Source organism: Micromys minutus (assembly GCF_963924665.1).
Source record: "Micromys minutus genome assembly, chromosome: 16".
Lineage (NCBI taxonomy): Eukaryota > Metazoa > Chordata > Mammalia > Rodentia > Muridae > Micromys > Micromys minutus.
Window position 1 is genome coordinate 53819257 of NC_137985.1, and position 23452 is coordinate 53842708.

General features: G+C 44.0%; 2 protein-coding genes across 4 annotated transcripts in view; one reads left to right on the plus strand and one right to left on the minus strand.

The window, feature by feature from the left end:
• The window catches only part of IQCH (IQ motif containing H), a gene marked incomplete at both ends in the record, with an annotated part of 170461 nt that extends 154045 nt beyond the window's left edge, over positions 1–16416 (minus strand). The window contains 4 exons of the mRNA XM_080930607.1: positions 510–624; positions 9104–9195; positions 9672–9794; positions 16366–16416. Of these exons, the coding sequence (XP_080786733.1) occupies positions 510–624; positions 9104–9195; positions 9672–9794; positions 16366–16416 (381 nt within the window). The remainder of the gene's footprint in view (positions 1–509; positions 625–9103; positions 9196–9671; positions 9795–16365) is intronic.
• A 211-nt stretch (positions 16417–16627) lies between these two features.
• The window catches only part of AAGAB (alpha and gamma adaptin binding protein), a 48113-nt gene continuing 41288 nt past the window's right edge, over positions 16628–23452 (plus strand). For 2 of the 3 annotated variants that reach the window (XM_080930043.1, XM_080930044.1), the window contains exon 1: positions 16628–16757. In XM_080930043.1, the coding sequence (XP_080786169.1) occupies positions 16685–16757 (73 nt within the window). In that variant the 5' untranslated portion in view covers positions 16628–16684. The remainder of the gene's footprint in view (positions 16758–23452) is intronic. The other variant, XM_080930045.1, reaches the window with a different exon arrangement.

Consider the following 23452-nt stretch of genomic DNA (forward strand, 5'->3'; position numbering starts at 1 on the left):
TTCTCAATTAGTGGTCAGTAGGGGAGGGCTAGACCCACTATGAGTGGTGCCATCTCTGGGCTGGTGGTCCTGGGTTCTATATAAAGAAGGCTGAACAGGCCTTGTGGAGCAAACCAGTGAATACTATTCCTCCATGGCTCTGCATCAGCTCCTGCCTTTCTGTTCCTTTCCTGTTTGAGTTCCTGTCTTGACTACCTTTGGTGAAGAATAGCAATGTGGAAGTGTGTGAGCTGAGTAAACCCTTTCCTTCCCATCTCCCCATCAAAAATACTAAAAATTAAATGCTACCTTAGAAAATAGCAGTTTTCTTGAGATATAATTTATATATCAGCAGGCTCCCTTTTAGAATGTGTACACTTCATAGTGTTTAGTGCATTTACAGATTTGTACACTATAAAACACTGTTATTTTCATTGTCCCCAAAGAAACCTCATGCTGTGGTCTAACATCTTCCTAGGGCCCTTGAGGCACTTGGCAGCTACTCCACTGCCTGGCTCGTGGGTTCCTACCTTTGCTCTTGTAAGGCTGAGTGGAAATGCACCGCGATGTTTTTGAGGTCTCCAAAGTTTATCAAGCTCCATGGGGAACATAAAGGATTTCTGGTCAACTACAGTTGGAATTGACCTAAGTAAGTAAACAGAAGAGGGGTTAAAATCTCCTGTGCTTCCTCCAAAGGCCTCTCAAATCATAATGCAAAACCATGCTTGCTACTTTGACTGTCTTCTAAGAGAATATGCTGCTGGTGTCACACTGACTGCGTGGGAGCTCTGGCATCTGATGTAGACCCTGCTGTGGCTCCACTCACACAATGGCTATGCCATAAAGTACAGCGTGGAGAAAACACTCAGTGCTGTGTTTTGTTCAATCAAATCAAGTGATAGGATTGCCAATGGAAGTATGTTTTTCTTTTTTTAATTGGATATTTTCTTTACTTACATTTCCAATGTTAATCCCTTTTCCTGGTTTCCCCTCTGGAAACCCCTATCCCTTCCCCCTTCCCCTGCCTCTATGAGAGTGTTCCCCCACCCACTCACCCACTCCCTCCCATCTCCCCAACCTGACATTCCCCTACACTGGGGCATTGAGTCTTCACAGGGCTAAGGGCCTCTCCTCTCCTTGATGCTGATAAGGCCATCCTCTGCTACATGTGTGGCTGGAGCCATGGGTCCCTCCATGTGTACTCTTTGGTTGATGGTTTAGTCTCTGGGAGCTCTGAGGGGGTCAGGTTGGTTGATGATGTTCTTTCTGTGGGATTAAAAACCCCTCAGCTCCTTCAGTCCTTTTTCTAACTCCTCCGTTGGGGGTCCCATTTTCAGTCAATGGTTGATGGAGAGCACCTGACGCTTCATTTCGCAGGCTCTTGTAGAACCTCTCAGGAGACAGCTATAGCAGGCACCTGTCAGCGTGCACCTCTTATTGTCCACAATATTGTCTGGGTATGGTGGCTATATATGGAATGGATCCACCATGGGTGGGGCTGTCTCTGGATAACCTTTCCTTTTGTCTCTGCTCCATGCTTTGTCTCTGTATTTCCTCCTGTGAATATTTTGTTTCCCACTTCTAAGGAGGACTGAAGTATCCACTCTTGGTCTTCCAACTTCTTGAGCTTCATGTGGTCTGTGGATTTTATTTAGGGCTAATATCCTCTTATCAGTGAGTACATACCATGTGTGTTCTTTTGTGACTGGGTTACCTCACTCAGGATGATATTTTCTAATTCCATCCATTTGCCTAAGAATTTCATGAAGTCAGAGTTTTTAATAGCTGAGCAGTACTCCGTTGTGTAAATGTACCACATTTTCTGTATCCATTTCTCTGTTGAAGACATCTGGGTTGTTTCCAGCTTCTGGCTATTATAAATAAGGTTGCTATGAACATAGTGGAGCATGTGACCTTGTTATATGTTGGAGCAACTTTTGGGTATATGCTCATGAGTGGTATAGCAGGGTCCTTAGATAGTACTATGTCCAATTTTCTGAGGAACCACCAGACTGACTTCCAGAGTGGTTGTACCAGCTTGCAATCCCACCAACAATGGAGGAGTGTTCCTCTTTCTCCACATCCTCACCAGCATCTGTTGTCACCTGAGTTTTTGACCTTAGCCATTCTGACTGGTGTGAGGTGGAATCTCAGGGTTTTTTTGTATGTATGTTTGTTTGTTTTTTGATTTGCATTTCCATGAGGACTAAGGATGTTGAACTCATCTTTAGGTGCTTCTCAGCCATTCAATATTCTTCAGTTGAGAATTCTTTGTTTAGGTCTGTCCCCCATTTTTAAATAGGGTTATTTGATTCTCTGGAGTCCACCTTCTTGAGTTATTTGTATATATTGGATATTACTCTCTATTGGATGTAGGATTGAAAAAGATCTTTTTCCCAATCTATTGGTTGTCATTTTTTCTTACTGACAATGTCCTTTGCCTTACAGAAGCTTTGCAATTTTATGAGGTCCCATTTGTCGGTTCTAGATCTTAGTGCAAAAGCCATTGGTGTTCTCTTCAGAAAAATTTCCCTGGTGCCTAAGTATTCTAGGCTCTTCCCATTTTCTCTTCTATTAGTTTCAGTGTACCTGGTTTTATGTGGAGGTCCTTGGTCCACTTGAATTTGAGCTTTGTACCAGGAAATAAGAATGGGTCCATTTGCATTCTTTCTGCATGTTGACTGCCAGCTGAACCAACACCATTTTTTGAAGAGGCTGTCCTTTTCCCACTGAATGTTTTTAGCTCCTTTGTCAGAGATGAAGTAACCATAGGTGGGTGGGTTCATTTCTGGGTTTTCAATTCTATCCCATTGATCTACCTGCCTGTCTCTGTACCAATGCCATGCAGTTTTTATCACAATTGCTCTGTAATACAGCTTGAAGTTGATGACTGTGATTCCCCCAGAAGTTGTTTTATTGTTGAGAATAATTTTTGCTATACTGGGGTTTTTTGTTATTCCAAATGAATTTTCAAATTGCTCTTTCTAACTCTATGAAGAATTGAGTTGGAATTTTGATGGGGATTACACTGGATCTGTAGATTGCTTTTGGCAAGATGGCCATTTTTACTATATTAGTCCTGCCAATCCATGAGCATGGGAGATCTTTCTATCTTCTGAGATCTTCTTCGATTTCTTTCTTCAGAGACTTTAAGTTCTTATTATACAGATCTTTCACTTGCTTGATTAGAGTCACACCAGGGTGTTTTATATTGTTTTTAACTATTGTGAAGGGTGTTGTTTCCCTAATTTTTTTCTCAGCATGTTTATCGTTTCAATAGAGGAAGGCTTCTGACTTGTTTTTGTTAGTTTTATATCCAGCCACTTTACTGAAGTTTTAAACCAGTTTAGGAGTTCTCTGGTGGAATTCTTGGGGTCACTTAAGTATACTATCATATCATCTGCAAATAGTGATATTTTGACTTCTTCCTTTCCAATTTGTATCCCCTTGACCTCCTTTTTTTGTCTAATTGCTCTGGCTAGGACTTAAAGTACTATGCTGAATAGGTAGGGAGAGAGTGGGCAGCCTTGTCTAGTCTCTGATTTTAATGGATTGCTTCAAGTTTCTCTCCATTTAGTTTGATATTAGCTACTGGTTTGCTGTATATTACTTTTACTATGTTTAGGTATGGTCCTTGAATTCCTGATCTTTTCAAGTCTTTTAACATGAAGGGGTGTTGAATTTTGTCAAATGCTTTCTCAGCATCTAAAGAGAGAATCATTTGGGGTTTTTTTTTCCCTTTGAGCTTGTTTATATATTATATTACATTGATGGATTTCCATATAGTGAACCATCCCTGAGTCCTGGGATGAAGCCTACCTGATCATGATAGATGATCGTTTTGATGTGTTCTTGATTTTACTATGATGCCCACTTTTGTATAATTATCATTAAAGAGCAATTTAAGACTCCTGAATTTTTCTCTAACATGTTAAAGACATTGAAGGTGGTCATTTCTGTCTTTACAATAAGCAAAAAGCAAACAAAACACTACTTCCTGAATCCACCAGAGGACTGCAATCATCGGGCAAAGAGCTGCCTTGAAAAAGCCAGACATAGGATTCTAATACTAGTGACTCTGAGAGCTCAGGAGCCTAGGAATAGATACAGCACCTACAGCCACAGGGAGGGCCCTTAATCTCTAATGACAGACTGCTGGAGGCTGGTGGAGGAGACTCATAAATTACAAGCTCACATTTATCATGCCCACTGAAATACTCCTAGGTCTGATCTTTCCCCACTTGTTAGTATTGAAAGCCAGCTCTGGAGGAAAAGTATTTTACCAAAGGTTTAGTCTGACCCAGAGAAGTATAGATGCTAGGCTGGTCTACCTTTCCTATCTCACCTAAGGTAAAAGTAGGCAGAGCTGAGAAAAACTTGTAAGGAGACAGCCCCTGGATATAAATACCACCAAAAGACCTGCCTAAAGGTCCACAGACAACTTCCCATGCATCTTACATGGACAGCCTCAGAACCCTGGGCAAACAGAGAGGACTGCAGGGGTCAGGCTCGAAAACAGAGTTTCTGAGGAAACCCAGACACAACATGGAGACAGAGATGCAGAGATCTGAAGTCACAGAAAACAGTAAACAATGCATTGGATTCTTTAACTAGAACTGATGACTGTTAGCCACGCCCTCCACTCTGAGACTTAGTAGATGTCTCTCTGTCGGTTTGATGCCTTGGCACACATTTAATCTGCCTGGCTGTCACATGAGCTGGCTCACTGTGTGCTGTGATTTCAAGCTAAGGCTCAATGGCCTGGATGGTAGAGTAACTCCATGTTTTCTTCTCCAAAACCCTTCTTCATTTTTCTCTATGGATTCTTTGTTTTCAAAGAATAAGTAGAGCAGCCAAGCTGCCAGTCATAATTTAACCTACTTAAAGGCGACAGTCCTAGACTTGTCTACAAATGAGGGCCCGAAAGATGGCTCAGTAGGTAGATACTTGTCACCACATCTGATGACCTTAAACATGATTCCCACAATTTACACAGTGAGAAGTGAGTCCTTCTTGTCCTCAGGCTTCCACATATGGTGTGGCACACGCACAAATGCACGCGTGTGTGTGTGTGCGCGCGCACACACACACACACACACACAAATAAATGTTTTGAAAATATTTTTTTAAAAAAAAAAGATTAAAAATGGGTGCTGGAGAGATGACTCAGCAGTTAAGAACACTTCCAGAGGTCGTGAGTTCAATTCCCAGCAACTACATGGTGGCTCACAACCATCTGTAATGGGATCTGATGCCCTCTTCTGGTGTGTCTGAAGACCATGACAGTGTACTCATTAATATACATTAAGTAAATGAATCTTTTTTTTAAAAAGGTTAAAAATGACAACTAGGGTTTCATTAGTGTGGGCTGGCAAACTTTATCTCATTGACTTGTGTAATTTATTTGTTTGTTTGGTTTTTTTTAACTTTAATCAAATTTACAAGGATTTCTTTAAGAATGTAAACAGACAGGAAACTACTGCTCTATCTTTTGAAACCTTTGGTTTAAGATCAGATTCTCTGAGACTTCCTGTGAAATTCTTGGCCATGTGACTGATCTGATGCAACTTAGCCTTAGATCTTTGTCTATAAAATGGGGATAATGACTTACCCTGTATGGTTGTAGGGCTGATTTACAGGCAATGTAAATCAAATTTACAAATCAAGGCGCTTTGTGGAGCTTTTTGCACTAACCACACGTGTGTCCCGTTGCTGGCTCTGATCAAGCTCTTTTCACAGTCAGCATGTAGCCTGGTCTATTCACTTAACCTCGGCTTCTCAATCCAACCTCAGCACTGGCCACACACCCCAGTGTCTTTTGCATCGTCTCCTCCAAACCTGGAATCCTCTGCAGTAAAAATCTCCAGGTCGCGCTTTGTTTGTGGATGCAGCAGACCTGGCGCTGCACTATGCAGCCCCGGCTGGAAGGCTGTCAAATGTGGTTACTGTACGTAGTGAGCACCCTTGGCCACCTGGTGGGGTGGTGTTTGTCAGCCTGCTTTCTATACCTCCTCTAAAGAGAAGTACTACACTGTGGCTGAGACTCCAGAGGCCTCCGGACAGACTACAGACTGTGACAGAAAGCATGGAATCTCTCATTTGTCAGAAAGGACTCATCATACATCCACAGAATCGAAAATTCTAGATAGAGTGTCCAGAAAAAGATGGAAAACTATTGTGAGGGCCTCCAGGACCTGTAGACTGTGCACTGTTGTGAGAGTCAGAAGTATAAAAGGATGTCCGTATTGTGGAAAAGACACAACGAACATATTTAACTAGAAAAGGCACCCACCCTTCAAATTCACAAGAATATCCCTCCCTCCAGCGAGTGGGAACTGAGAGTGAGAAAGTAAACTCTTGGTACATCCAGCCCTTGAAACTGCCACAAGGTCTCCCACAGAAGACAGTAGGTCTGCCACCTGCCTCAAGGGCGCAGGAGAACATCAGTGGTGTCCGAAGCCCACAGAGCAGGGGGCTGAGTCCTGATACCACACAGCCTAAGATCACAGAATGCAGTTACTGAAATTGAACTGAAAGTTACTGAAAGTTCACGAAAATGAACTTTAATTCTCGTTGTTTTCACTGAGAAGAGAGAAGAGGAGGACCTGGCTCTTTGTCCCACAAGTCAATTTCACTTTGCTAGTGTGTTAGATCCACACACTTCTGCCTTCTCAGTGGCCCAGACCCAAGCCTTGGGGTCACTCTGCACCCTCCTCTAATCTCAAGTGCACTGAGGGCCTGTCCAAATGCTTCCAATGCTAGTTTTCCTTTCAGCCTCCTTTCCAGGAATCTACATGTAGGTCTAAACATCTCAGATTAGAAGCCGTGTTACAAGGACATAGACTGGCGTGGCTCCTATATCTAAAGCACATGCAGCAAATAGCAGATATACACTGCATGCTTGCTACATGAACCAGTCACAGAGAAGCCATCGGATGGCTTCGTGGCCACTGCTGGTAACCCAGCTGCCGTTCTCACTGTACTAGCTCAGCCCCTGTCCACAGCTGTTTCCAGAGTTGTCTTTATAAAGAACCCATTGAGTCACAAACTGACACAAAACTATCAGTGCTTCCCTATTTCTAAGAAAGTGAGTTTAGACTTTACTCTTGTCTAGTCTGTCCCCTGCTCTCCTTACCCATCCCCCATCCCTCTTCCCACCCCCACCTCTGTCCAGCAAGCTGGCATGTCTTCCTGTTGAACAGACCTTCAGTGGTCACTCTCTATGTAACTTTCATTTGTACTATGTAATTCTCCCCAGAAAAGGTTCCCTTTCCTTCCAGTAGGCCTGAGTCGGTGAACTACTTTGCCCCCAGGCTCACTACAGTAGCCCAGAGCAACCTCTGTAGGCTCCAATCTGCTGAACTTGAGTCTCCATTTAACCAGGTGCTGTCTCACACTGTAATTTTCACCAAGTTGGAGTCTTTGCTCCAAATGTAGATTGTTTTAAATCCCACAGAGCACCGACCACAGTGCTATCTCAGTGTACAAGCTCCTGTAAACCTCTATAATATGAATTAGATATGGGCTGATAAGACAGTCTCGCTCAGGGCAAAAAAAAAAAAAAAAAAAAAAAAAAAAAAAAAAAAAAAAAAAAAGAGAGAGAGAGAATGAGGTTTTAGATGAAAACAACCAGACCTAAGTGTAGATTTGGAGTGTCAGTGTATTGTTACAGCAAAGAATTATAGGTGACGCCAAATAAGGCTACTCACCCCTGAAATCCAATACTAGGGGGTCTGAGGCAGGAGGATCACTAACATTGAAGCCATGTCCTATGGTGACAACATATTTTTGTGCCATGTTGTCCACCATTTGGCCAGCCCCAGGCCCATTCTGCTTTCAGAGACTCCCTGACGGGATAAATTTTCTTCTGTTCCTCAGGATGAGAGCCTCACGGTGACACTGACAAGTATATGACAGACCCAGAAGGCAAATGGAGATTGTGTGCCTGAGGTAAGGGAGGAAGGGGAACCTCACCCATCTCTCCTGAGGCTGCCTTCCCAGCTCCAAGCCAAGTCTTAAAGGGACATTTCAGTCAGCACTTAGTTGTGAGAAACCCAGGCAGAAGCTCTAAGCAAAGCTGTACCTATCTATATTCGTGAGAACACCCTACGAGGCCTATAAGATATTAACTTGGATAATCTGCTATAAAACAGTAGCAATCACCTCCTCAGTGGTGAGGACACAACTGTGGTGACTATGGAGTAGCCTGAGAGGACACAGGCTGGGAGGACAGGGCAGGGTTGCCTCTGCAAAGGACAAGAGATATCTGTGCCACCACCTTCATGGACGGGGACATGGGGAGGGTGGTGTCAACAAAAAGCACAAAGAAGAGCCGCAGGGATTTAAGACCAATTGTCAAGCTTAGTGCCAAGCTTAGTCTATATTCCCCTATTAGGAGGCCCATGGCCAGGAAAAAGCACTTCTTTTCAATTCAGTTTGAATTTAATAAATCATCTCTTAGGATATATTACATAATGAGTGTCTCGATCAAACTATATTAATTTTTTTTGCTTACTATGGATACCAAAATTACTTTTAAGACTTATTTTATATGTGTGTGTTTGTATGGATTATATGCACTCTGTGTGTGTGTGTGTGTGTGTGTGTGTGTGTGTGTGTTTAGGTATGTTTGTATCTGTGTGTATGCAAGTGCACTGTGATTAGGGGACAGAGGTGTACCTGCAGAGGCCAGAAAGGGTGTGAAATCTCCTGGAGCTGGAGTCACTGGAAGTTCTGAATCATCCACCGTGGATGCTTGGAACTGAACCCAGGTCCCCAGAAAGGCAGTGTGCACTCTTAGCATCTGCTTCATCTTCTCAGTACCCACATGACTTCAGTGATAAAGCACATATGGAGGTACAAAACTGTAAACAAAGCACCACGTGTCTAAACATTGTGAAACACAACCCACTTTCATTGAAAGTTACTTGGAGAATTTTAACTATTTCTCACCAAACAGCAATACTATCTAGGACCCCAAACAACAGCCCTGCTGTCAAGCAGTAGGCCTGAAAGTAGCCTGCAAGCAGGTGTCTCTGAATCCAAAATTCGGACACTAACTTCGGGCATTTTGCCTAAGAGATGAAGGTTCTAAGTGTTACTTACTTTGGGCTATGTTACTTACCATTTGGAAGTGAGAGTAGAATCTAAGTTTTTCTTCACAGGAGCCACTACTACCTCCTGGTTTACAACACCTAGATAGTTCTCGATGTGAATCTGTTACAGAAAAGTCAACACTTAGGCCATTATGGTAGATGTGAGCTACTCAGTTAATTTACTTCATTCTGTTAGGACAATACTTTGCATTGTGTAATGAAGCCCTTCCCTCCCCCAAAATGCACAAAACACTATGTGTCTAAGATAACATTAGGCATCACAAGGCCAAATTACTTCAAACAGCCCCAAAACTATAATGAACAATTGATTCAAAGCTTAACTGACCCGCAGCCCTCAGCACAAGTGAAACTGCGCACCAAAGTCCATAAGGGACTTTGCTGTGTAGATCTGACCTGGCATTCCAACAGGGAATAAGTGTTTCTTCTACTTGAGCTTCAAGCAGCAGTCTGAGGAAACGTCTGGTGGCTGCCCTAACTAAACCCAGCTCTGCCGACAAACCACAGGGGGACCTGTGTGAACTGCCAATCCCTTCTCCTCTCTTCAGTATTTTACTTACTGTCCAAAGCTTTACTTACCTTTAACCCCATTTCAGTTCTTTGGATTGCTGTCTCCAGATACTGAATGTCTAGAGGGTCTCTTTTCTCCTCAGCTGAGAATTGTATTAATTTATCCTTTAACTGATGAAGGTCCTCATGGACCTGAATGAAAAAAAAATGTATACTTAAGTATACATTGTCTACCTGTTGCAAGTTTTTGTTGTTGGTTTTTGAGATGTGCTTTTATTTAGTCTGGGCTAGCCTTGGATTTTTCAATAAACAGCCAAGGATGACCTTGAACGGCCTTATACTGCTACCTCTACCTGTGGAAACTGGAATTACAGGTGTGTAATTACTGTATTTATGTGAATTACACGATGGCTTTTACGAAGTGCTGGGGGTTGAATCCAGGGCTAGGCAAACACTCTAGCAACTGAGCCACATCCCCAGCCCTGTTGACTGATTGAACAGGCCTACGGTGGGCTCGGGTTGCTAGACACACATGGCGTTGTGGCATTTGTTAAAAAGGGCTGCCTCTAGGCTTTAGGACAGTCTAAACTAAGAAGATCGTTGTCTCAGAGTTTGAACAAGAAGGTGTCCGTACTATTTGTTTTGAGCTGCTACGAGAAACAGATTTGAGACTGAAGTGCACTCTGAGGAACCACTGCTCTGGGGTGGGAAAGCTGATGGGATGGGACAGCAGGTCTAAGCCAGACGCTCATTTCTACAGACCAGTTAAGGCTTTAAAACCACCACCAAAAACAACAACAAAAAAAACCAGGGAATTTCCAGCAAAAAGGAGTTCTCAAGAAAGTGTACCTTTCAAGTGTACAACAAATATGCCCACAGGGCCAGAAACCTTTCCCTCCTAGCTGGTTCTGCCATACACTGCTCTGAGGAAGCAGCTACGTAGATGTGCTTTTGATTTTGTTTGGCTTAGTGAAAAAGGGAAACAGTCCATGAGGAAAAGAAAGCAGTGTGTGCCGTTGCTTTAACGTGCCCCTCCAGTGTATGCTTCCCTTAGAAATGGTGAACATGCTTCTGTCTGGCCCCTTAGTATCAAATGGGCATTGTGACGCAAGGAAGCACTGGCTTTCTGCACGTTAGAAACCAAACCAGATAAATGCAGATGGCACTGATTATCGCATGAGCTGCTGCCACAGGAAAACACATTGTTAGGCTAATGCATAACCCGGACACCTGTTTCAGCCCCAGTCACATCAACAGCAATCTGCAGACTGGGTTGCTAAAGGCACTTTGAAATGTCTACCTGTACTCTGGTGAGGTAACTGGACTCACACTGGTCCAGCCTATGTTATCGCTTACTTGCATCTTTTCACTGATGGGCATTGGAGTCTGGCAGACACACTGATTATTTGTACTCTGCTCTGATCGTTACTCGGAACCTCCAGGGCTCACAGACTGATACCGAACACACTGCCCGCCTGCCTGGACCAATAATGAAGAGGTGACTTACTATCTACTGTGTGGAGTGTAAGGGGCAGTTCACAGGGTCCGGACATTTTGGTTCCTCCCAGGAGTGAACTGGCTCTCTTCCTAGTTGCAGCTCATGGACCTTTCTGTGATGCAGTCTTTCAGGCCCGTGAGGGAGTGAAACTGAGTGGGATTATTCACCAGGGTACCAAAGGTTTTAGTTTTCCTCCATCCTCCCCTTGTGTGGACAACAACCCTTCTTCATAGAGTCTTGAGAACATGCAACAGGAAGAACTCAATGGCAGCTGCACACAGCTCCCAGCACTAACTCTAAGCACTCAATTTCCACACATATTATTCAAATTTCAGCACCCCCTCTAGTTTCTCTGCCAGAATGGGGTTGCTTCCCTACTCTTTGGAATTGGTAAATGAAGATGAGGTAATGGGCATAAAAAAGAAGCAGGGCAGACTTCACTGCCAGATGCTGTGATCCTAGAGGTGCCGTGCTCTCACCTGGAAAAGAGTCAGAAATAATGTGTGATGTGTTTGTACAGGCTCACCCAGAGGACAGCGAGCCTCTGCTCTACTCACTGAGAGCCTAGAAGAACTCAGTGTGTAGCTGATACTCCACCGCATCACTGAACACAGTTGCTTGCTTCATCTTTCTCAAGGACATCCTTTGGTTCTTGCCAGGTAATTTTGTCCTCCCCTTTTAAGAAGTCCCTGTTTGTGTGACTGCATTAGAGACGAGCCTGCTTCCTTACACAACCCAGGGCCATCTGCCCTGGGGTGGTACCATACACAGTGGGCCGGGCTCTGAGCATCAGTCAGCAATCCCAAACACCATAGACCTGCCTACAGGCCGATCTGATGGAGGCAAAACCACCGGAGGCTCCATAGATAACTCTGGACTCTTGTCAGGTTAATAGCTGAAGCTGCCTGGAACTCCACCTAAGGGACTCTGGCTATGTTAAATGTTAGTCTAGCTCTAACATTTAACTTGTTTTCAATTTTTGAGGGTTTGATTATCATGGAATCCTTCTGTAAAATCAAACTATATAATTTTACAAACCAATATCCAGTTTCTAACAGATCATTATCTACTCACACATTTTACATGTGCATACTAAAGAGAGTCACAGCCTGTTGAGATGAAGGATGCCTAGGCCTCTGTGCAGAATAAAAGAAAACTGTCGCCATTCCTGCTTGTCCTCCAGCTCCTGCTCACACTGCCATGATTCACAGGGACTGTTACACCATGGAGCATGAGTTCATCCGGTTTGCTCTATTAAACGGCACCATAAGCCCTGTGGTGTGAAATCAGCCTGTACTTTCATTAGAGTGCAATGCTAACCCAGCAAAGGGGGTGTTTCTTTAACCCTCTGATGCTTGTGGCCCATGAGTGTGTATCAGCTTAACATGTTACCAGACCCAGGGAGTCTATGCAGATGCTGTGGAAGTAAAGGTTTCAGACAGGCCACACTGTAAACATTCATAGACAGGAAGAAAAACAGCACAAACCCATGAGGAAGCTTCCTAGATGACATAATCTAAGTCCTAGAGTTCTAATTAAGATGACCCAAGGACACTGCTCTAAGGCTGTTCACAGGTGCCACTCTCTTTTCTTTTGGATAGTAATTATTCTCTAGTTTAATTCAAAATTAAAATTGAGGTTGACTCTTTCAAAGTTATACCATTTGAAACAATCTTAAAAAAATCACTAATGGTTTTCTATTCCATGCCCATTAGTATAGAATTAAGTAATTATGAATCATTTGCTGGTTACAGCCATTGTAATACATTGGAGTAGAAAATAATTCAAATTCCCAGGAACAAAAGCAGATACGGGGAAACTCCCATTTATACAGGGACACTGGGTTGAAAAGCTTGAGAACCGAGTAGGCATTTTCTGTATATATGGGCTTACCTGCAATATGTATCTTCGCTTAGTTTCCAATGCATGAAAGTATGAAGACTAGCCTGTTGCAGGGCCAAATTAATTAAAATACGTGCAACTAGCACTTAGAATAGTGTGAGGGACACCTGGTAAATTCTACATTGGCTTGATTACTGTGGTTTTCCCTTGACATTATCTTAGAATCTGTATTTTGCAATACAACTGAAAGTAATGGCTGTCAAATTTGAGGGTGCTTCTGAATTCTCTGAAGGATCTGTTGAAGGCAGATTTCTGGGCCCCAGCCTCAGAGTTTCTGATTCATTGAGTATGGAATGGGACCTGGAGATGTGTCCTTCTAAAGTCCCAGTTGGTGCTAATGCTGGTCCTGCAATCACACCTTGGGAGACAATGGTCTAAAGAACAGTGCCTAATGAATCTGGCTGAGACAGTGGTGATTTAAAGTAACTGTGCTTTTGCAGTCTCTCTCTGTCTCTCTCCCTTCCCACACCTCTCCCTCCCTCCTTCTCTCTCTCTCTCTCACATACTTTATGGAAGCAATCTTTTTGCCTAGATTAAAGATAAAAGAACTCTGGGCTGGAGAGATGGTTTAGTGGTTAAGAGCACTAAATGTTCCTCCACAGGTCCTGAGTTCAATTCCCAACAAGCACATTATGGCTCACAACCATCTGTAATGGAATCCGATGCCCTCCTCTGGTGTGTCCAATCAAATAAATAAATCTTAAAAAAATAAATAAATAGAGGAACTCTACTTCTATAGTAAAAAAGGAACCATGCAGCATCGAGTCATCAGGAGTAACCCAATCTAAAAGATGCACTCTGTAGAAAAGGCAATGAAGCCTAGAGGTGAAGAGATTAGCTCAAAGGTATTCACCTGTGCAAACATCAAAGCCATGGGCAGACCTGAGTGTTCTGGCTCCTAACCAAGTGCTCCTACTTAACTCAGCTGATTATCGGTAGCCTGTTTGGAGGAGATAAGCGAAGGCCCAGACGGAATCCACGTGGGCACAGAACAATGAATGCTGCTTGTCCCAAAACTCAGGACTCACTGGGAAACTGCTTCATTGTGCAGAGTCTACGCAGAGAATTCAACCTTCAAGCTTCAGTGACTAGTATAACCTAACAGATGACTTTCTTCCTTTACACAGCTCTCCTCTCCATGTCTGGAGAAAGCTTCTGTGTGGAAAGCTGTTCGGAGTGTTACAGCCATTAAAGAGCAGCTGTGGCTATGCACAAGCATCCCAAAGACCCTCACAGAAGGTGGAGATGGGAAGGTCACGAGACAGTGGTTCCTGCCACTCCCTCTCATGCCTCCCTGTAATTCTTCCCGAGCTGCAGCATGTGGCCTCAGGCTCTCCAGAAGTGGTGGTACTACACTGCAGGTTAGACACAAACTCCATCCTGCAACTTTAAGCTATTCATGCTGGGGTGAGACTTGAGTGATTCAGTATTTGGGAGGTTACCTACTTTCCTGGAGGCAATCCCAATAAAACTCACTTTTACCAAGGCAGATTTGGGTAGAATCATTATTTTGGTGCCTTATCTGGGGGAAGCAGATGTGTTTGTGCTTGCCTGAAGAAAGTTCATGCAACCCCCTCTTAAACAAGCAGGACACTGGTTAATGTAGTGGTGACCACATTACACCTTTCCATTCCCGTCCAGTGTAAGAAGTCTTTCATTGCTGTGTATCTGAGGTGAGCCAAACCACTCTGTCTAGATTTCACTCTGAAGAAGAAAGGCTGTTAATATACTGTTCTATACTATTCCAGACATCAAGGGGAGTGTTGGAAAGAATCATTTTAAGGGAAAGTGTGAAACTGAGCCATACCGCTCTTTCTTTTTATCTATGTTCCGGGTTTGGTGGAACAAGAGACTGACTGCTCCTGTAGTCAGGTCACTGTGGGGAAGAGTGGACTGATGGCAGGGCTTGGGGGGGGGGGGAATTCCCACTAGTGTTCTGGTTGTTTCGTGTCAATGAAAAGGGGGGGAGACCCTTGGCTACTCAGAGGTGAGCTTTAAGCCTCTGGAATGTCCTACCTGACAGAAGTTTCTGGATGCTTTAGCCACAAGACAGTCTAACAACAGAGTTTATTTACAGTGGGGCGATGAGCCACCCTGTGTCAGTTGTGACATGTATGGGAAAGGGAGTCTTCACAAAGCCAGCCTCAAGGGCCATGTGAGTCTGAGCTGCAATCATACTCTGAGTAGAAAAGCTCAGGTCAGGGTCTCCAGTTGGCCGAATTCTGTATGATGTCACATATTATGTCTGGAAGGAAGTGAAGATCACTACTGGCTCTTCTGGGATGGCCCCTGGTCTCTGCCGTGCATCTCTCTCCTTGGCTACCTTTAATCATTTTCACCATGACTAATCCTAATCACTGGAGCAGTTCATCTCTAACTTCCATGAGTCTTGCTGACAAGAAGGCTGTTCTAGAGATTCATAACCTGGAAACTGGTGTCAGGGAGGACATTGGCAGGGACTGTCCCTTGCTAGTGTTACAGTTTGGCTAGATTTCCACAGGGGAAATTGTTGAGAGTGATACAAGGTAAGATTTAGGTCCAACTCATAACAGGGAAGCCCATGAAACTAGTAAGTTTAGGAACTTGAGTTTTGAAAAAGGGGTATTAGCATGTGTCTTCGAACGATGACTCAGGAAATGATCAAAAGGAGTTAAATATGAGTTAGAAGTTATGCTAAACTTCTTAAACATCTAGAACATCTTAAAGTGACCATATCTAAACATGAAGAAAAAAAATGCCTTAGCTATTTCAGAAAAAAAAAAAATCTGTGTTTCCGGAGAAGACTTGAGAGCTTTCTCCCTAGATTATAAATAAAATATTTCTCCAAGATTATAAATAATTTTTTTCTCCAAGTTTTCTTTTTATGTTGTTTTGTAATCCAAGTCATCTTAAATATATGTTTGGGTGTGTGTTCCCAGGCAAGCAGTGCCAATTTTAGGTTAAGAAGCACAGGCCCCATATTTTACCACCTCCTAATGATGAGTCTGTTTCTTCTCCACACCCCCCAAGCCAGGGACTTTAAACATTTCATAATGTATTTTTAAATGGTGCCCTGAGCACCTCAGCCTGCTAATCCAGATTTACAATCCCAGCTACTCAGGAGGTTGAGGCAGGAGGATCACAAGTTTCAGGCCTGCCTGGATTGTGGAGGGTGCTCCAAGACTGTCAATGACCATCTGGTCCCAAAGTACAAGAAAGGCTGGTGATGCAGCCTAGCGGTGGAGCACTGGCTTGGTGCTGTGTTCAACCCCCAGAACACGATGCCCTCAAGTGTAGGTGTTTCCTGCTATGGGGCCAAGAATGAATGGAGGTGCTTGGAAAGCCAGGTTTCAGGGTTCGAGGTTTGTGCGGCCTGTTTCCCACCTGGATTAGAATGGATCCAATGGGGTCGTTGATCTCCTGGGCCTGCGCCATGACTGAGACAGGCAGAAGACACTTGGCTCCGGAGGTATGGCCTCCTCCGGAGCGCTTCTAGAAGGTGCTGGCACCTGTCACCATAGCAACGCGGCGCGCTCCACCGGAGCAGCGGAAGGGGGATGTGAAGGTCAGCCGGCTCCTCGGAGGCCCAGCGCGCGGCCCCGCCCAGCGCGCGTGCCCGGAGCCTCTTCCCCCCGCGCGCCGGCCGCAGTGGTGCGGCCCAAGGCGGAAGCGGCGCCGGCGCGGAACCCGCTCTGCCGCAGCGATGGCTGCCGGTGTCCCCTGCGCGCTGGTCACCAGCTGCTCCGCCACCTTCACCGGGGACCGGCTGGTGCAACGTGAGTAAACGGGCGCCTGGGCCGGGCTGCAAGGCCCGGTTCGGAGCCACGGGCGCAGGGCCGGCGGCCTCTCCCAGGCACTGCCCGAGCTGGGCCTCAGGCTCGGGCTCCCGCGCAGGTGTCTGCGCCAGGCGCTCTACCCTCTTCCTGTGTGAAGTGAGGCCAGTCTCTGACCTGCCGCCTCTGGGGTGGCGGCGAGCACCCCCTAACGTGGTACTCAAGGCCCCGGAGCTTGTGCCCTTAGATGAATGTAAGGCGCCCGTGTTGTGTTTGGGGGCTAAGGCCCCTGCTGCTGGCGTAGTGTGAACTGAGGTGCTCAGAAAAAGAAGATGCACGTGCGTTAGTGTTCTGCAGGACGATCCACGGACCAGAACTCCTTAGATTGTGGAGAGTTGGAATTTTACAAACTGTAGCCAGGTTTACGTGGACTGTCTTTAGTCTCCTTCTTAGCCATTTGTTGCCCTCTTCCGTGTCTGACCTAATATCCTTGTGAGTATCAGGCGAAACCCTTTTGGGAATCGGCAAACAGACCCCCTAACTTTCGTCAACCCAAAGGCTAAGAATATTATCAGGTGGTATCCTATGCCCACAGCGGAGGCTTCCGCCGATGTCCTTTGGTCCCGATGTACCCACCAATGTATTCTTAAAACATCCAGATAGACGGCTCTGTTGTTTCCCCCATAAACACATCATGAAATTGATATTACCATGTTGGAACATTTGATTTGAGACAACTCCAATTCCTGTTCCCTGCTCATTTGGCTCCAGAATAAACGCTTATGCCTTTAGAAGTGAGAGCTGTGGGCATTCTTGACTCCCCTTGATGTGTGTGTGTAATGTACATACATACATACATACATACATCATACATACATCATACATACATACATCATACATACATACACACACACACATACATACATACATACTTGTGTGTATATGACATTTGTTGGGTGTCCCCTCACTTGCAGTTAGATTTCTAGAGTTCCTCCTGAGGTGCAAGCTCTCCAGGAAAATAAGTTTGAGGTATGACTGCATCCATTGCTTTTGCTTCTGAACTCTAAGCTTGGCTATAAAATTCAAGATGTTTTTTTCTTTGTTGTACGTGTGTGTGTGTGTGTGTGTGTGTGTGTGTGTGCCCTCAAGCATGCTGTTTAATCCCACTGCCCTGTGCATACTAAGCATGGTGCTTTACCTCAGATAAACACCAGTCTCCCCACCCCAAAGGAGCTTGGAAATGTAGTTCAGAGATATTAGTGAGACAGAGCTAAGAGCCAGCTCACTGGCAGTTCTATGACTCTCTGACTGTGGGCAAGTGACTTAACCTCTGCCCTCATGTCCTATCTATGGTCTGAGGTTTCGTTCACCACAGGCTAGCACGTGGCAAGCATTGGCTAAGTGGCTAGCATTACAGAGGCCTATCACCTATCAGCTTTGCTGATCCTTAATGGGGTTACATGACCAGGTGTCTTGAGACAGTGGATGCTGGCTTGCAAATGGCGTAGTAACCTGGAAAGCATTGTGTCGTTTGTAATTATTTTTTTTACACCTGTTGACAGGTGTTCTATAATTTGCTTATTGTAAACAACCAGAAAGTTCTGTGCTTGGGCAGAAGCTTAGTTACAGCACTTACACGTAGGAACCAAACTCTTTGCCCCTTCTCTTACGCCCCCTAAGCAGTGCTCTCCCTCCTCCAAGGTCTCCCATCTTTGTCCCTTCTACTTCGTGTTGAATTTAGTAAAATTTAACATATGGAGAAAAAATTCTAATTAACATTTTGGTGTTTTTTTGCAGTCTCCCCAGACCCCTGCATGGTTTCTGAATTTTGTAATTATTATAATGATATAATTCTACTAAATATGTACTTTTTAGCCTGGTGTGTGTGTGTTTGTGTCCCAGTGTCTTGCACATGTTAAGCAAGTGCTCTGCTACTGAGTCACACCATAATCCCCTATCCTGATTTTATTTATTTATTTATTTGGCATTAAGTCAAAAATACTTTCTATTGTACATCCGTACAGTGAATGTACCAGAGTTTTCTCCAGGTGCCTATGGTCTATATTTATCTGACATTCTATAAAATGTACTTGCATTTAGATTTCCATTAGTGATAGATGATCTTTCGAAGGCAGGCTCAGGGATAGTGTATATTCTGATAACTTTGGTGCTCTGTCTTCCTCTCAGCCCCCAGCAAGGTCTTGGTATGTCTCCTAGGCCAGCTCTGTACTTGTAGTTCAAGTGTTGAGCCCAGCATGCCTGTCCCTGTCTTGTTTCTCAAAGATCAGAGCTGGCAAATGTGTTCAGTGCCTCGAAAGAGCTGATTGATCACCAGTAGCCAGCAAATGGTGACATTCTTCGTTTGTTCTTTAATAGAGACTTTGAACATTATTGGGAGGTGAGGTTCTATGAAATAGCCCGTTTTGTTCTCTGTGCAAAGTGTCTTAGGAAACTCATTCCTGTTTAAAGTAGGTTCCACTCCTTAGTGCTCCACTGGTCGGTGGTAGAGCGGAACAGCTAGCAGATTATTTCACTGAGTAAAGCATGGAAGAAGGCTGGCTGGTCAGTCCTTCCCAGGTCATGGGGACTCGGGCCGCAGGTGGTGATAATGACTGAGTTCCATTGTTCAGGGAATGGATTTAATTTGGGGAAGAGCGATGAAGACCACCACGATGAGTAACTGTAGTCAGGGTAGGGCCCAGGCTTTGACTGACCCGGAAGTGCTTTGAGGGAAGGTTGCCTTGGTCTGTTTCTGTTGTTAGTCTTTTTTAATCTGACCTGCTTTACTGCTCTTGACCAACATTGGAAAGTATCTTGAAATCAAATATCAGATTCGTTAGAAATTCACTTTTAAGAGTCAGTTGGCCTTGACTGGATAAAGTACTTGCATGGACTTTGTCAAAACTTCTTGTCACCCTTAAGATTTACTTGTAGGGGACCTTCTTGACATACTGTGTGTGTGTGTGCGTGTGTGTGTGTGTGTGTGTGTGTGTGTTTGTGTGTGTGTGTGTGTAAATTTTTGTTTAATTTACTTGTGAGGGTCAGAGGACAGCTTGTGGGAGTTGGATCTCTCATTCCACCACATGCCTTCCTAAGACTGAGCTCAGGTTGTCTGGCCTGTCTGCACTGTTGGCTTCTGAGTTGTCTTACCAGTTCCCAGTGTAGGTTATTACAAGCTCAGCATGCTGGAGGATCTTGTGCAAGGTCCTGCATGATGCTTGAGAATTAAATATAGAGTTAGTGTCTGTTCTAGCTACTGCCACTAAAATTAAGACTTAATGTACTATTTCTCACCCTCAAGAGGAGTGTAGTAAAAATGTGTGCTCTACCTGTGAAAATTATAAAATGTTAAGAGCTGACATCTGATTCTTCTAAAAGGAACTTAGAAGAACCCCTGGAGAGTGTATGGTTTTAAAATATGTAATGCTAACCCAGCAACACGGATCAGCCACCTCACTCCTATATCTGGACAAGCTGCCAGAACATCTGCAGCAAAATTCTTTCAGTTAATAACATGCAGAAACTTAGAGATATTATAATAGTACTCTGTATGTAGAACTCTTCCCAAGAGCATTCTAAATAGATATCTATCTATCCAACCCCCCTCCGTGTGTGTGTGTGTGTGTGTGTGTGTGTGTGTGTGTGTGTGTGTGTGTGTGTGTGTGTGTGTGTTTGTGTAATACCAGGGAAGCCAGAAGAGGGCATTGGATGTTGGATCCCTGAGAGCTAGAGTTTAGTTGGGTGCTACCACATGGGTCCTAAGAATTGAATTCAACTCCTCTGGAAGATCAGGAAGCACTCCTAACTTGTAAACCGTCTTTCCAGACACCCTCAATTGTGTTTTTAAAAAATAAAGTTTACTTTAGTCCTAATCACAGTAGGATAGGGTATTTCCATTTTATGGTGAAAAAACTGGTTTGGAAATACAAGGTTTAATTTACTCAGTGCTCATGGTCAAGTCTTAGCACAGAGGAAGGCAGAGCTGAGATGTTTCGTTACCCCCTAGTAAGCAGAACTACCTACTGCTTATGGTGGCTGCTTTGTAGTATGAAGTGGTAGGAAGAGATAGTACTTACAAAACAGTTTTAAATATGCTTTCAATGCTGTCTGGGATGGTTGAAGATGTATTTATGAATGGAATCTGCCTAGAAATATATATTACATTAAGATAGAGCATTATTTAACATAAGTATGTATAATGTATTAAATATACATTAAAAGACCATTTCTGCTTTAAGTCTAACAATTTCTGGGTTTTTTTTTTTTTTTTTTTTCTTAGTTAATTAAATTTAAGACAGAGACTGTGTGTGTCAGGCAGCTTTCGGTACAGGATTAATATGAATAGGCTATATATTTGTTTGTATTGACATGACATCCCATTGGGTTGAAGATTCCATGTATCATTAATTCTTCCTTCTGTGTTCACCGGTGTAGCACTTTTGACCCTGCATTTCCTTTTTTGAACAAGTATATAGCCCTGACTGGCCTGCAACTAACTGTCTAGGCTAAGCTATTCTCAAACTCACAGAGATCCACCCGCCTCTGCCTCCTGAGTGCTGGCATTAAAGGTATATGTCACCATGCCCAGCAATTTTGGCATTCTTAATTTAGATTATCTTATTTTTATTTTTTAATAATCAAGCCTTATTTTGAGGTTTCAATGCTGACTGGAACATTTGAGTGTCATGTTGTCCAAGCCCCCCTCCCACCACCACAACCACACCAAGGTACAGGAGATTGACCCGAAGGCCTTGTGCATCTTACAGAAGCCATCTACTAATGAACTACAAGCGCAGGGGAAATTTAACTTCCTGTGTTCAGAATTTAGAAGCCTTTATTCTCTGGTTTTCAGGTTTCTAAAATAGTAGGAACAAGAGTGTTTTGATGGACAGACTTGTCCATGGAGATTCTTACAGTAAGTATTTGTAACATCACTTCTTGGCAAAACAAGAACTCTCAGCAGCATTAGGAGTGTTTATCTATCTACTAAACCCCACCTTAGAAAAGGCCCCTAAGTTACTGAGGAGGTTCCTGCTTCAGGGCTGGGATTTGTTATCTGAGCAATAACTAGAGAATCCCAGTGGAGCCTTTGGTCTGCTCTGGAGCTGCCTTTCATTCAGTAATGTCTCCAAGTCTTTATTTTCTTCATCAGATGAAGAGATGAGGGCAGCAAGATCTGCCACAAGTCCCCAGAGCTATCACCACAGCCACCAAGAACAGTGGCGTACCATAGAAATTAGGGTCAGGAACTGGTTTGTTTTTTTTCATCATGATAACTTCTTAATACATTTAAATTTCCCAGCTAACATTGGGACTTGAGATTTTTATGTTTCGTACAAGAGAGATGTTGTCATTAGCGTAAGGAGTGAAACTTAGGGATGAAACTGTTATCCTCAGACCTGAGGGGCCTCACAGGCAAGAGCACACTGTGTTCTAGTGTGTAATTAAAGCACAGTGAGGCTGAGCTTCTACAAAGCCATTTATGCATAAACGTTGGGGAGTCGAGATTTAACCCACCTTTTTCTTCTTGCAAAATATGATTGGACATTTTGGCAACAGAACTGAACATGGGCAAAACGGAGACAGGAGAAATGGCAGTTAATTTTACCACAAAAGCAAGAACTTTGACAGTCCTTAGTGTACGTTTACACTCCTGCTGATGGATATCTGGGACCTTTGGTGGGAAATGGATTGAGTTAGTCAAATGGTAAATGAAAATGTCTCTGAAGGCACTTGCTTGCTTCCTTACCTGTAGGGCAGAGCACCTGCCATAGTGTGAGAAGCTTGTCGCTCAGTGAGTGCTATTTGTGTACTGTTAGTGGGATTAGGCACAAGGGTTGTCTCTACAGTTAGTGAGGAGATGGTGCAGAGCAGTAGTCATCACCTGTGCTGTGCAGGACCATTTGTAACAGCACACAGTGCTGTATCTTGGAAGGGTGGAGCCTGTCTAAACTGAGAATCTCATTTCTGATGTGTCTGTCTTTTGTGCAGCACATGGTGGTCATGGGACTTTAACAGCTCAGTGCCTTTCACCCTGTACAGTCCCTTCAGCAATAGCAACATTCAGTGGAAAATCAAATCTGATATAAAATGATTTTATAAGGTTAAGTCTGAAAGTTGTTGGAAACTTTTCTGGCAAGTCTGGACAGGACATTGTGTTTAAGTCAGAGCCAGCACACGGGTGCCTCAAATAGATCTCTGCAGCTTTCCCCAAGAAGCAAGACTGACAAAGGTCGAGGCAGCCCAGGGTAGCCGTGAAAAGCTCAGAAACTAACAACCAGCTTTGGGTTTAGTATCCGCACAGACCTGACTGCTGGTTCTGACCCACCAGCTGAGGTTTCCGTCAGCATCAGCTTGTCCAGGGGAGGAAGGCGAGCAGCCATTGGGTTAGCAGCAGCACAGAGGTGCTAGCAGGGGAGGAAATCTGCTGATTTGTAACCTCCTTTTAGTTGTCTGACTTTAAGTTAACTCTACTCCAGAGCTGACTATCTTTACATGGGCATCCGTCATAAATACCTAGAGCATTGCTCCAGGCACCTACATTGTTAGCAGAATGAGAACATTATTTCATGGAATAGGTTTTCTCTAGTCTTCTCACTAAAAATATTGAGGGGTTATATTCAGGCATCTACAATTAATTACCGAGTCCTTTTTATGGCTTCTGTTCAAAGAAGCATGCAGTAGAGTGAGCCGACGTG